Source organism: Jaculus jaculus, chromosome 12 (genome assembly GCF_020740685.1).
Source record: "Jaculus jaculus isolate mJacJac1 chromosome 12, mJacJac1.mat.Y.cur, whole genome shotgun sequence".
Classification (NCBI taxonomy): domain Eukaryota; kingdom Metazoa; phylum Chordata; class Mammalia; order Rodentia; family Dipodidae; genus Jaculus; species Jaculus jaculus.
In genome coordinates this window covers 97844132-97858169 of record NC_059113.1, presented here as the reverse complement: position 1 = coordinate 97858169, position 14038 = coordinate 97844132, and the positions used below count along the sequence as shown (strand labels likewise).

Here is a 14038-nt window from a genome sequence, read left to right as displayed (position 1 = left end):
TTTGGCTTTGTATGTGCATTGTAGTAGAATCTATTGTTGCCTGATGTGGCAATAATTTTATCATAGCAGCTTAACATCTCTTATAATTTTAATTGTTATCAAGAAGAATGACATCGTTTAATTTGACACAAAATGCAGAAGGATGGATGAATGACAAATTAATAATTTACCACCTTTGCATAATACTGAAGCATGGGTATTAGAAGGATTGATGGCATTAAAGGTTAACAAATTTTAGCAGCTTTCATTAGCTTTACATCGTCATATGTTTGTGGTACTGACTGAAATAGGCTTTGTAGGAGATCTCAGTCTAGGGAACTAATTACTTGTGCCGATTGCTGCACTGATGAATAGACCCTCATTGTATCATTCCCCTGAAGACGAGGAGCAGCCTGTGATTCACGACTGCATCCTGGCTGATATTTGATAATAATTTTAACAGATAAATGTAGGTAGGCAGAATGATGAAGTGCCTATCTAGAATTCATGACTATCAAAGCCATACACATAGCCATCTGTGTATTGACTTTTTTCTTAACTAAGGGGAATTTTATTTTATTAACTGAGTTTAAACAACTGTTGTCTTTACTTCTTTGTATATTTTGTAGATATTTTTATGTGTTTTTAAATTATATCATGTATTAGGGTTTTTTTATTTAGGTACCAAAAACAATGAAGATGAGATTAAGATAGGTACTTCATTTATTTTTTTGAGGACAAGAAATTTTACACAATTTGGTACTCCATTTTAACGATATTTCCTCTTTGTGCATGACAAAATCAACAAAGGAAGTGTTTGATGTTCTTATTGTCTGTTCTATGTTCTCTGAAAAGGCCCTTGGATTCCTACTGTTTTAAAAATATTTTCTTAACTAGAGTACTGTTCATTATCTATGTGTTTATAACATGTGATGATTTTTCAATCAGTAAAAACACTTTTGAATTTTTAAAGACAGCATCTTTAAAACATCAAAATAAGGTTAACTTTACTGGGTATTTTGGGACTGTCAATTGCAGAAGTATACTAATTTGTCAAAGTTGACAGGTACAATTTTATTAGCTCATGAAATACATGTAAGATTGTATTTTATATTAATCATTCCTACATGTTTTAATTATGAATATTTTTTTATTTCATCATTGAAACTTAACATACTTTCATGGTCTACATCTCATATATATATATATATATATATATATATATATATATATATATATATATATATATATATCCCTATGGAGGGTTCTTTTTTCTGGCTTAATGTAACTAAAAAAAATAATGTCTATTAGTATTTTCCTTATAAAATATTTTCTAGCATTCTAGGTCAAAAGTACTTTACAGGAGGGAAAGTTGACATTTATATGTTGCCATATAAAAGATCTATGTAATAGGGGAAAATATCATAGAACTTAGATTTTAAAAAGTACATTTCCAGAAGTATGCTTTCAATATAGCAATTATTGCACATCATATAGCATGTAGTTTTTAATTAAATATAAAAACAGGCTACATTAAACAGAAATCCAATCTGATTTGCTTGAAAATAGATTGCTATTTCACTCTACTGGAATGGTTTATTTAAAAACAGTAAATGGAAAAGAAATGCATTTTCTTGTGTTGTTCTAAGCCTCAGGGGCTAAATGTAATGAATATTTTAAGAGATTATTTTAATTAAATTCCTGCACATCTAAACAGAGTAATATTTTATTATCACATACATAACCATGTAACTGAGATATTCATTAAAGTTAACACTTTCTGGACCAAGAATTCATGGTATGATTTACTGACCTTGTGCAAAAAGGCACAAATTAGGAAGAAAAATGAAGGGGGACAGACTTTGATTAATATAGGTAATGCTATACCATATTTATAATAGCCTTTTCCCTATTCTGGTTTATAAATGCAGCCACAGAGAAAGGTGCCCTGCTGAGGCTGAAATGAGGCTGAAATCAGAGCACATGCCACTAGAGTGTGGGGAAACTGATCACACTGTCAGCAATTCATTTCAAAATGATGTATTTAGTGCTCATTTCACCTTCCAAGAAAAGGAAAAGGAGTTCCTTAGACTAGAAGGTGATATTGTTATTTTCAAGGACATACCTAAGTTAAAGATTGTAGAAAGGAGAGTGTGAGATATGGAGGGAGAATTAAAAGGAAGGTGAGGAGGGGGGAAAGGCAGAGCAAACAAGGAGAGCTTTATGCAGAAATTCAGTGCTACCACGCTGTTTGATAATTGCTAACATATGTGGCTTCTCTGTTTCATTGTAGTCGTCCTCGTGAGTTCTGGCGCCTTGACTACTGGGAAGATGACTTGCGGCGCCGGCGACGATTTGTGCGTAACCCTCTAGGATCGACACATCCTGAAGCGACACTAAAAACAGCCGTGGAGCATGGTCAGTGCATAAACGATTCCTTGCCAGTAGCAGCAGGTACAGTGCTTGGTAGTGAAGAGCATAACTTCAGCATTACCAGGCACTGCAAATGGTCTAATACCACATTCCATAGTGTCTTACCTCCCCACTCAGAACAGAGTTTTTGTTTTTTTAATACAAACTCTGTGTAGGAAGTTACGAAATTACGGTGACAAGTATATTTATTTGTTACATTACACATACAAAACTTACTTAACATAGACCCTTTGTTTCACATTGCAAGGCTAAGATAATTGTTCTTTTAAGCAACACATGCAGCTTTGAGGACATTTCAATTCAGGAAGCCTGCCTTAAATCCTTGAGTATACAGACATCATTTACAAGCCAAACAGGTTTCTAGGTCCTGTTGTATCTACGCACTCTTCCCCCAGCCATGGTACCTTTTGCATGAGACTATGAACGAGAAGGATGTTAATAAATGTCCAGGTGCCCGGGTACCTGCTGAAGCTTGATTTGTGGGTGCTGGGATTGATGGCTCGTGGACAAAGAAAGGAAACAGACATTATGTTCATATATTCCTATTCCACATCATCTTGTTATGAGAGCTTAGCACAAAATTTTTTCTAGTTTTGTTACAATGCATCTGATGGTGATTCAATTTAGGTAGAAGTCTGATAACCAAATTTCCAGGTGAAAAAGCCTTTGCATTAAAAAATATACTTTCTTTTTCAGAGAATTATGCTTGTTATTTTATGATGTCCTAAAAGCCAGTTAAGATATATTAAGTGGAAAATGTCTTTCCCCATATTAAAATTAGTATACTTTTATAAACTATAAATTGGTAATGGTAAGAAATTGTCCCTGTCCCCTCATAAGATATTAGCTTAACATGTAGCAGTTTATGGTTAAATGGACGTATATGGCATAAATAAATAAATGGTAAATTGTATTCAATAAGGAAATTTAGAATTTTCTTCAAATTTTTATTATTTTTAACTGATTCATAAAAACACCATATGTACCATGTGATGTCTCAATGTATGTAAGGATATTGAGAATTTAGATTAAAAATCTGTATAGTCTTGGCTTTGGCCTCAGTCAGGCAGTTTAACCTCTTGCACTCAGCCTTAAAGAGCCATTTCTGGAAGAAAATGTTCACAATATGTCATCAGATATACCAAATGTGACATCAGTCCCTTAAAATTAATGATCATACAAAGAATAGTCAATAACAAAGTGATCTAAAAGCAATAATGGTCTCAGAGCCCTGTGTCTTCTACTACAGGGACTGGAGATGGGAAATGAGATACAGAATTAATTAGACCACTTTTGCTTTTAGGGTTCATATTCTTTATATGTGGCTCTGTAGATTACAGAGTTATATAGTTTTTTCTTTCTTTTTTTTAATGACACTTTCACAAAAGATTATTTGTAATTTATATTTTTTAATTTCAAAGAAATTACCATATGAACTTAAAATTTGAAATTTAATAATAAATATTGTATTTTTGAAATGTGTGTTTAACAGTGAATTGTTAATTCTGGGGTCTATGGCAAGAATGTTTTTATTAGTTAGGGTAGGACCTATTTTCTAAAACTGCACTTAGGAAGCTATTTTTCCTTTATAATAGAAATATCAGTGATGGAATTCAAAAGTTATGGTATAGATATAATATAGAATTTATTAAAAAATAAAAGAGTACATTTAACAAGTTTGAAGTATTACAACATTCTTAATGAATAAATTTTAGTTTTATTGTTGAATTTCACCATTTGTAATAATGTCATACCAGCTTTTTAAGGTGAGCATTGCAAAAATGTTGGGTTGGAAAGGATATTTATTAGCATACTTTTACTATATTTAAGCCTTTTGTACCTGTTTAGAAATAGATTTTACTCTTAATTACTCTAGATAGTAATTAAAAGGTTAATGCAATGTTATTTATCTTTCTTTGTTTTGCATATTTAAATTTATTGATCAATTAAGCATTATATGTGATACCATCCTAATTAGCAATCTTTTGCAGGCATCTTATAATAATTAATATTTAAAATAGTTTACAGGAATAAAAAGCATTAATTTAAATATGAAGTATATATTTCACAAACTCAAACAAATGTATAGATGTCTTAGCATTACAGTTAGGGAGATAGTTATATTTAATAGAACAATTTTTGTAAAAAGACAAAGATATATTTTTCTTTGTGTATATATCACTTTAACTCATGAGAGAGCATATAACTCTGAAATTCAGCACACACATCTGCTGTGCTATTGGTTATTGTGAGCACAATTTATGCTGATAAATTCTGTAAGCAGAGTCCTGAATTTTTAATGTTTTATTAAATTAAATTACTCGCAGTAATGTTCATTCTTAATTTTTTGTTAACTATGAAATTCAGTCTTTGGATAAATTTTCGAGCATAAAGGAAGCTATCACAATTAGCATAATAGGCTCAGTGTGTAAAATAAAACAGGTGCTCTGATTAAAAATAATTGAAGTTTTGGTTGATCATGGATAAAACTATAGCTCATTGTTGAATTTAAATATTTAAAAATAGGATTTCTGTGGATGGCATTTGAATTTTGCATTGCTTTATGACTTGTTTTAAATATAATTTGTTTAGCTGAGTAGATGGGCATTTTAAAATTACAGATATTTGAACATCTTGAGCCACATCACTGTTACCAAAGCAGGGCATCTAAATAAGGTGCCACTGGAGATCAGTCATGTGTCTTGGTAGTGTGCGCCATCTTTTTTATAGATTGATTCGGTTGAAGGCAAGCCTCTGGTGTAAAGGTGGCAGAGTAAATACCTGAAGAGTGATGTTCTCTGTTGGGGCGATCAATACCAGCCCCATGACTCTACTTCTGGCTACCTTCTAGTTAAAAACAAATTTTTTAATTCTGACAATTTAATTGCCCTTCCCAAGTTCACATTAACTTGCTTGGGGAAAAGAGCTTTAGGTAATTTTTCAAACGGAGACCCTCCAAAGTGGTTATTTATAAAAGTCATGTTGTAATGGAAGAATTCTTTTAACTTTGCAGAAGCTGAGTCATATTTTAACATTGAAATTAATACTTCCTCTAATGATTAAATATTTTTATGGAAATTAACAAGAAAAGGTAGACATTTGATTCTTGAGGAAATTTCCTTCTGTTGTGTAGTTTTAAAATTTATTAGAAATCTGTCATAATGGTTCTTTATGTACTGTCAGTGCAAAGCCCAGTTTGGCATTTATTTATGAACAGAACATTTTAGCTCTGGAGTGAACCTGAGGCGCAAGTAGTCTAACTTTATTTTGTAGATAAGGAAACTGAGGAAAGAAAGGGCTGCCATAGTTCTTGGTCAGTAAAGGGCTAAAGCCAGGTTAAAGAAGATTGCAAGACTTCATGTCAGGGTGCAGTGCTGTCTTCTCAAATTCAGTGCTAAATGTAATGGAACTTTAATACTCAAAGCCATGTTTAAAAAAAAAAAAGTTCCATGGTAGATGCTACAACAGCTTAACAGTAGAGTGCTATTGAACTTCAGAAGTTGTTACTTTGTGGAGAATGCACATACTAATACAAATGCATGAGGAGGATTTAATGCAATCTGAGAAATACTGTGTTAATGTGTGGCATGAAGTTAGTAGCTAACTTGTTTTCCTAAGGATGCCAGATAGCATAAAGATCCTAAATCGGGGCACTCTCTCAAATTTTCAGTCATGCCCAATACCATTGCCTTTACATCAGTGTATACAAGGCTCTATCCAAGACTTTTGAGGAATCCATGCCCATTAGGAAATACATTTGTCTTTTTCTTCCTCCCTCCTTCCCTCCCTCCTTCCCTCCCTCCCTTCCTCCCTTCTTCTTTCCTTTCTTTTCTCCTCCCCTCCCTCCCCTTCTCTCTCCCACCTCCTTCCCCTCCCTTTCTCCACTTCCTTCCCCTCCCCATCATTCCCCTCCTCCTTTACCCCCCTCCCCGTCCTTCCTCTCCTTCCTCTCTCTCTCCCTCTCTCTCTCTCTCTCTCTCTCTCTCTGTTTCTTTCTTCCAAGATAGGGTCTTGCTCTAGCCCAGGCTGACCTGGAATTCACTATGTAGAGTAATGGGTGGCCTTGAGCTCACAGCAATTCTACCTCTGCCTCCCGAGTGTTGGCATTTGGTGTGTACCACCAAACCGGCCCTACACTTCACTTTTTAAAAAAGTTACCCTTTGTACTTTGAGTCTTTTTTTCTAGGATATGTTTTATTGGCTTGGAACCTTAAGGAGGAAGCACACATTATTGAGGAGTTTAATTAGATTAAGGCAATAGTTGACTCTTCCCTGTTCAGAATAAGGTCATAGTGTGTGTTTCATAGCACTGCATGGGAACTCACATGTATTTTATGTAAATTTAGAGTTATTTTTGTTATTCCATTAGTAATCCCTGTTTTCTAGTACAAAGTGGCTGTTTCTTCATGTATAAACATCTTTTACTGTACCATGGACTTTTGAAGACTTCTGTTTACTGGCTCAGTGGATGTTTCCAAGGGGATTTATATGTTTGTGATAGAACACTTTCCTGTTTTTTTTTTTTTTTGTATTTCAATTTTCCTTACCTGTCTGGTATAAATAAATCACTTCATGCCTATCCATACTTGCTCTGAAGAACTTGAATTTATATTTTGAGGACCAGGTTCTCTTTTAAGGCCTATCATTGCTTTTAGCTTCTGCAAAGCAAAAGTCATGTTTTAAGGATACCATTTTCAAACAAGTTCTTCACTTTTATGTAAGAATGCAGTGTAATTATTAAGTCAGGAAAATGTTAAGTCAGAATAAAAGATAACATTAGGTAATGACAATCTGTTAATGGCATGAATAAATATGAACAGTGATGAGGTTCAGTAAAAATTTTATGAGCAGAAATTATCTGAATTAAACATTAAATTTAAAGCAAAAGAATGTTCTAACTCCATTCAGTTTGACTTTTAGAGTGTTGTGGACTTTACTCATGCTATCAAAATAGTTGATACTTGTTTTTAATGTTTGATTAAGTACAGAGTAAATGAGTAGTAAAAATAGATTTTCCCCAGCACATATAAACATGATAATTATCTTTTATTTTATGCTTGGGAAAGTTTTGTTCTAATTTTGAAGAGAAAAATTCTTTAGCAGAAAGCTATTAGACCACTGTGAATTGAACACGAGAGCATGTGGTGTGTATTAGGGTACTGTTGGTAATTTTACTGCTGCTAACTTAAAAACCTCAAGGGGGAGTTAATTACAGGAAAACCATTCTAAATATCAGTAAGCTGCATATTTTCTATGACAAGAGGCTTTTCTGTTAAGGTTGAACAATTCCAGAATCTGAGCTTATAAAAATAAGTAAATAAATAAATTAAAGTGGCGTCTGTATGCATAGAGTCCTCTATAGTACTTAATTTTTTTCATAAAACTGTTAAATTCAAAAGTTACTTTGTTTAGTATGAGTCAGCTTGATGAGAACATATAAAAGCTAAATCTCATTTGGAAGTGATAATATATTATATTTTAGTGGTCACTTAAATGAACATGAATTTATTTATTGAGCTATTTTAAACTGTTGCATATTGCCACTGAAGGCTCTCATTTTTTGTAAATGTTTGCAGATTAAATAAATTTCTTCACCTTTTTTTGTGTGTGTTTTCAAATGAGCCTGGTATATCTTAGAATCTGTATGGCCATAACCATAAAGTCATGAAGAGGGTGTTTAATTTAGTAGTTGCTGATGTTTGATGTCTGTTGCTCAAATTTAGGTTTTGAAATACTTTGTATTCTTTACTTGTTCAATATCATTCTGACTTAATGTTTTCAATTTTCCTCTGAGAAAAAGAAGAGTTAGTAGACAAATTAATGAATTATATATGCATTTTTATTTTCATAGTGGTTTTCTTTTTTCTTTCTTTTGTCTAAGAGCTGATAGGGGCCAGTGGTTAGCCTACTCTGGTTCTACCCTGCCTGTTTTTGTATCTAAAATGCAATTATCATGGGTCCTGCTACCTTGGCCAACTTATGTCACCTTTCTGGGTCTATTTTCTTATCTGAAATTGTAGAGTTAGCCGGTTTCTCAGAGTCAAATGAGTTAAATATGTAAAGTACTTTGAACACCCTCTGGCACATGGTAAGTGCTGTGTGATATTGGCCTTATTATTGGTATCTTTGCTTTGAAGGAGTTATAAATCAAAAACATGAAGAGAATATGGCTTTCCAATTCTGTCTGTACTACCACCTGACTGGTGAATGAAAATTCATTGTAAATTACTGTGTAAGAAAATCTTAGAAGCTTATGCTTTCTTTTGCATTTCTATGTGGTCAGTTTATTTTTAGTAAAAGTTATTAAGTTGGAAAGGGTATTGTTTGAAGCAAGGCAATATTTTTGATTCTAGGGTATAGAAACCTAAGTATTGAATACAAACAATGACATGACTCTATATAGCTATTTTCCTAAAAATTGATATTTAATTAGAAAATGTTTGTAGGATCTGAAAAAATAATGCAATTTTAATTAGGTGTATTAGACTTCAAATTTTTAGTGAGCCATTCATATTTGTGTCATACTACAGATATGAAATAAAATAAGATTTCATTTACCTTAAGTGTATTCAAGGCTAAATATCCAAAGCTTTACCATGACTTCTTTAATAGAAAACCCTTATGGCCTTTTCAGTGCCACTCTATTACATGCAAATGTTTTACAAGGTGAATTCACATTAAACATGAAAACCACTTTTACCTTTAACATTATCCATAGCCCTGTTAAACCTTAGAAGCTTTGATTTGCTGACTTAACCAAGTAACCAGAGCAGTTTCTTGAAATGTTTAGAATAAATTCTATAGGTAAACATCAGCTATGCCCTTGAAAAGGGAGAGCTTTACTCTTTGAGGGCATTGGACCTTGTGCCTAGGCAGACACTGCCCTGCTGGGAGAGCCAGCCATCAGATTTCCACATCAGTAGCTTCAGCCTGTGTGTATCAGGTGCCTTATGGACAATCCCTCCACGTCCCTGGCTGCAAACCCAGGACGGATGCCCACAGTGTAGCGAAGATTCAAAACTTTCCCCACGTGGCACCATCCAAAAACCAAATAAGGGTTAGGAAAAGACACTGCTGAGCTTTAACACATGACCAACCCTGTCTGCCTTCCCAATTTTCCTGAAGAGAAAACTGTTCCCATGCCTGCTGTGGAGAGCAGCAATGTGTGGTTTGTGGGTGTCAGGCCATGTTTCCATCCTCCTGTGTCCTAACTCCCCTCTCTGACCCTGGGCCTGGCAGGCCCGACTACCTCTAGTGAGACTGGTGCTTAGAGACCTGGGGGGAAGGCTCTGCCCAGGAGTGCTCAGCTACTCTTTCTGTGCCCTGTGGGTGCCTTAGCCCTTTCTCTTGGACAGGGGAGGGGTGTGGAGCCTTCCCTCAGTGGTGTGTGTGAAGGGTGATGGTGATGGGCGGGGAGTAGTGTGAAAGTGGGAAGGAGGAGGGGAAGAGGAAGAGAATGCAGCTGTTAGAGCTCTGGGTATCAGATAGCGCTTTGGTCTGGGCCTCCTTCCTCCGCTGTCTGCTGGTCTTCCCCAGCGCTGCCCTTCTTACTTGTGGACTGCTGCCAGCCCCTCCCCGGCCCCGTCACAATGTTTGTCAGTGGAATATTATTCGGAGGAATGAAGCTCTGCTCATTATTTTTCCACGTTAAATAAGCATTGATTCCAAGACTAGATTCTACTAATGAATTGGAGGTGTGGGGGGGGGGGAGTGTTCTCTTGGAATTCTCTCCTGCCCTAACTATAAGTAAATAAATGGCTGGGTGCGCAGTGCAGGGGTCAGACTTAATGGGATTAGGGCGCTTGTTCAGGGTAACATTACACTAGCTTGGGGAATCGAGTTTGTCAAGAGGAGCATGTGTGCCATCCCAGGCACTTTCCCCACTGTGGGTGACTGTGTAAAAGATTGGCCATGTCTAGTACCCTTCCTTCAGCCTGCCCCTCCTCTAGCTCTTGTGGGGCTGACTGACAGACAGCTTTGTTTCCTTTCCATTTCAGCCACAGATGAAGACATCCTGGCTAAAGGAAAACAGTCCATCAAGAGTCAGGCTTTAGGAAATCAGAACTCAGAAAACGAGATCCTCCTGGATGGCGACGAGGACACCCTATCATCCGTGGATGAGAAAGATTTAGAGAGTCTTGCCGGTAATGCAGTGGCTGCCCAGACTTCAGCTGGCTCTGGGACAATGAGCATCTAATCACTTACTTTTTCAACTGTGACCCCTGGGACTACCAAGCTTACACCACAATTACATTAACTAGAGATTGGTTTTGTTCTCCCCCCTCCATTCCCTTGCATCTTCTACAATTTGTCTCCCGATCTTCATCTTCTGTTACATATACTTTTCACTGGACGAGAAAAGAAGTTTAAAACCAGCCACAACCAAATTGCTTCGTTCATCCCTTGGGAGTTACCATGTCGCTGTAAAATGAGGGTTATAAGTGAAATTCTACCAATTGTTTTACCTACTGGTAAAGCTCGGATGCAGACAGGCTGTTTGCTTTGACAGACAAACCTCAACAAACATCCTGTTATACACCTGACCCACTCAAACAGTCCATCCCAAGAAGTCCATGAATTTTCACAGGATTCACATATTTTGCTTGATGTAGGAATCTAGATTTGTACTCTGCAGATTTTGTTTTATTCCCCTTATGGGAAAAATTCTCTTGGCCAGCCTGAAATTTCAATATTTTAATAGATGACTTTTTCTTCCCCCCTTTAATGGCCTGTGACTGTGTTTCTTAAGAAGGAAAGCCTGAAAACTACAGTTTCTATAAGTGAACATTACATAATCTTTCATTCTAATGATTTTTAGGAGAAAAAGCATTAGAAGCTTTTATTTGGTAACATCCCTGCAACCCATGTATTATACAAGTTGTTAATGACCTGCAGACATAGACGCTAGTCATCCTCCGGTGAACCTAACCCTCTCTGAGAAGTACAATAGTAGAGGGTGGATACCAGGTGATACTTTTCCTGCACATCAGTTTACCTATTTCCTCCTTTAGTTTACCCCTATTCTTGCTATTAGTGATCCGTTCTTATAGTAATAGAGGTGAAAAGGGGTTTAATTATATAATCTTGACAATGGCAATGGGATTAAGAAGTAATCCACACTAATAAAGTGGCGTGGGTTAGAAATGAACTGGGAATTGTCATGGGTCTGCTGTAGGACCTAGGCTGCCCCAGCTCTTGCAGCTGTCTGCTAACCCATAATTGAATGTCTGAGTGCGATTGAAAAAATGTTATTTCTTCTCAGGATTACATGCTAATGTACAGAGGGCACAAGGAGACAGCAAAAGAACGCATAGCTGCTTATTTCATTCATTTATAGGGATGAGCTATGGGAAATCATGGCTGCTCTGCTGCTATCTGCTGCCCATCTGCAAGCACAATGTATTTGTACATTGGGAATAGAGGGCAAAGCCTGCTCTGATCTCCACAGAGTATCCCTTCCATTGTCCTATTGGCACACATTAAGATTGATGTGAGATTAAGGACCACCACACTTCTCACAATCGATGGAAATGTCAATTCATCTGAATTTTGAAACACTTATTCATCCATCGATTACCTGAAGAGATGCACCTTGTTTATAGGCACTATATTAATTCAGAATTATAAATGCCAATCTTTTTTGGCTCTTTTCTCCTAAAGGATTTATGGCAGTGAGAAGTTGTCATGGAATTTCATATTTTTTCTACATCTAATGCTATATAAATGTATATGTTATATAATTATTTTAGTCCTCATTTTAGGCTTAGCCCTAACATATTTAATGTTATTCTATCTTTACTGCATCTATTGTTTTCAGTAGCAGTCTGATTTGTCTCTTTGATAAGCCCTGTGGAGATTTGATTATTCCAATAAAAATTCATTCACTTGGAAATACACCCTCCAGCTGTTTACTCCCAGAGTCCCTGAACTACACTGATATTAGATTTGGAGGCATTGAACAATATTTAACAGTAGAAAGGAAGGCTCAAAAAAGGAATATTCTTACCCATATTACACAAGGGAGATTTGTTATAGAAGAGGTGGTGTGTGAAACTGTCACAAAATCTTCATCAGAGAAGATGGTTATCAAAGAATTTCTGAACACTTCACTAATAAGCTAGTGATCTTTTTGTGGTCCTCTAGGCCAACTCTTGAGCTCACCTCTGGCCCTGGGAGCCTATTGAGGCTTCTCAGCTCTTGGTTGTTTTTCCTTGTTTGATAGCCTGAGGCTTGTTTTCTAAATGGACCACAGATGCACTTATTTAGGAGAGCCTCCTCCTTACCTCAAGATTAGACCAAAGCTTTTCACACTCCCTGTAAGGTAATTGCATCTTACTTCACTGTTTTCATTACCTTTGTATTATCAATCTTAGGATAAGAGAAACCTGACTTAGTCTCTTCAGAAGACTTGAGATGACGGGATATGTAAGAGTAGAGGCAGTAGTTTAACCAATTTGTATTTAGAAGTAAGAATTTTAAAAATTACAGTAAATTTCTGGTCAAATTTGAGTGTTTGAAAAATGTCATTTCAACCCATACAGCTTATCTTTTTCTCCTTGCAGGTCCAGTTAGCCTGAGCACACCGGCTCAGCTTGTGGCCCCCTCTGTTGTAGTAAAAGGTACTCTATCTGTCACCTCCTCTGAGCTCTATTTTGAGGTGGATGAAGAGGACCCTAGCTTCAAGAAGATCGACTCCAAGGTGAGAAGATAAAGAGGGACTTCATCTTTTCCTTATTATGAAATGGTAGGCTGTTAGGTAAGATTAATTTTGAAAAAAGAAATCTGACAAGCTTAGTTTAAAATTCTTGTGAGCTGCCTTGCTTGCATACAAGGCAGGTATCTTTGTTAGTTTATGATTCTTTTACCATGTAGTTTGTTGAACTTCATTTAGATTCCAAAACAGTTTCCACTTAATTGCATTTATCATGAGCTCTTCAGGGGAAGAGACCTCAGGGAACATTGTCTATAAAATTATTCTGCTTCAAAGGGTCCAGGGTGAATTATGCTGCAAAAATTCAGTGAGATTGGGAATGGAATTATTTTGTTTAGCCTTTATGTTTTCTGGATATAATGCCAATATATCATTCTACTTGCTTTGTCTCCATGACTTACTGCTCTGTCGTGCATGCGGGCATGTTCTGCCAGTGTGCGATACCTCTGTTTCCCATTACCTGTGTTAGGCTTTACAAGGCACTGCATAATTTCCTATTCTTAAATGAAAATGTAATTTCCCTTTATAAAGGTATTTCTGATTACTTTTCTGACCATGGCAACTTTTTAGTTAGAAACATTTCTGTTTCTTAACATCATAGTAAAGCCAAAATTATGTTGATTTCATGAAAGTGAGTGGTACAGTTTTCTTTAAAATGAAGAAAATAAGTGACCTGTCAGAGAAATTGTTTAAAATGGAATAACCTGTTTTGTTGGCTTATACGGTGTTTGTGAGTGCGTACTTAATATGCATTCTGAGTTTATTGGTAGCCTTTTAGCTTAGAAATTATGTGTGAATTATTAAATCTTAATGATTTAGAATATCTCAAAGAAGTTCTTGAGGAAACTGTTAAAACTTTAAGAACTTTACTACAAACAAATCATTTGTTGTCTTGCGTATGTTCCCAGCACCCTG

At 35.9% G+C, this 14038-nt stretch overlaps 1 protein-coding gene across 4 annotated transcripts in view; it reads left to right on the top strand.

Moving 5' to 3' along the window:
* The window catches only part of Lrba (LPS responsive beige-like anchor protein), a 570297-nt gene that overhangs the window by 318361 nt on the left and 237898 nt on the right, over positions 1–14038 (top strand). For all 4 annotated transcript variants that reach the window (XM_045131452.1, XM_004655860.2, XM_045131451.1 and 1 more), the window contains exons 38-40: positions 2273–2397; positions 10410–10556; positions 12975–13111. In XM_045131452.1, the coding sequence (XP_044987387.1) occupies positions 2273–2397; positions 10410–10556; positions 12975–13111 (409 nt within the window). The remainder of the gene's footprint in view (positions 1–2272; positions 2398–10409; positions 10557–12974; positions 13112–14038) is intronic.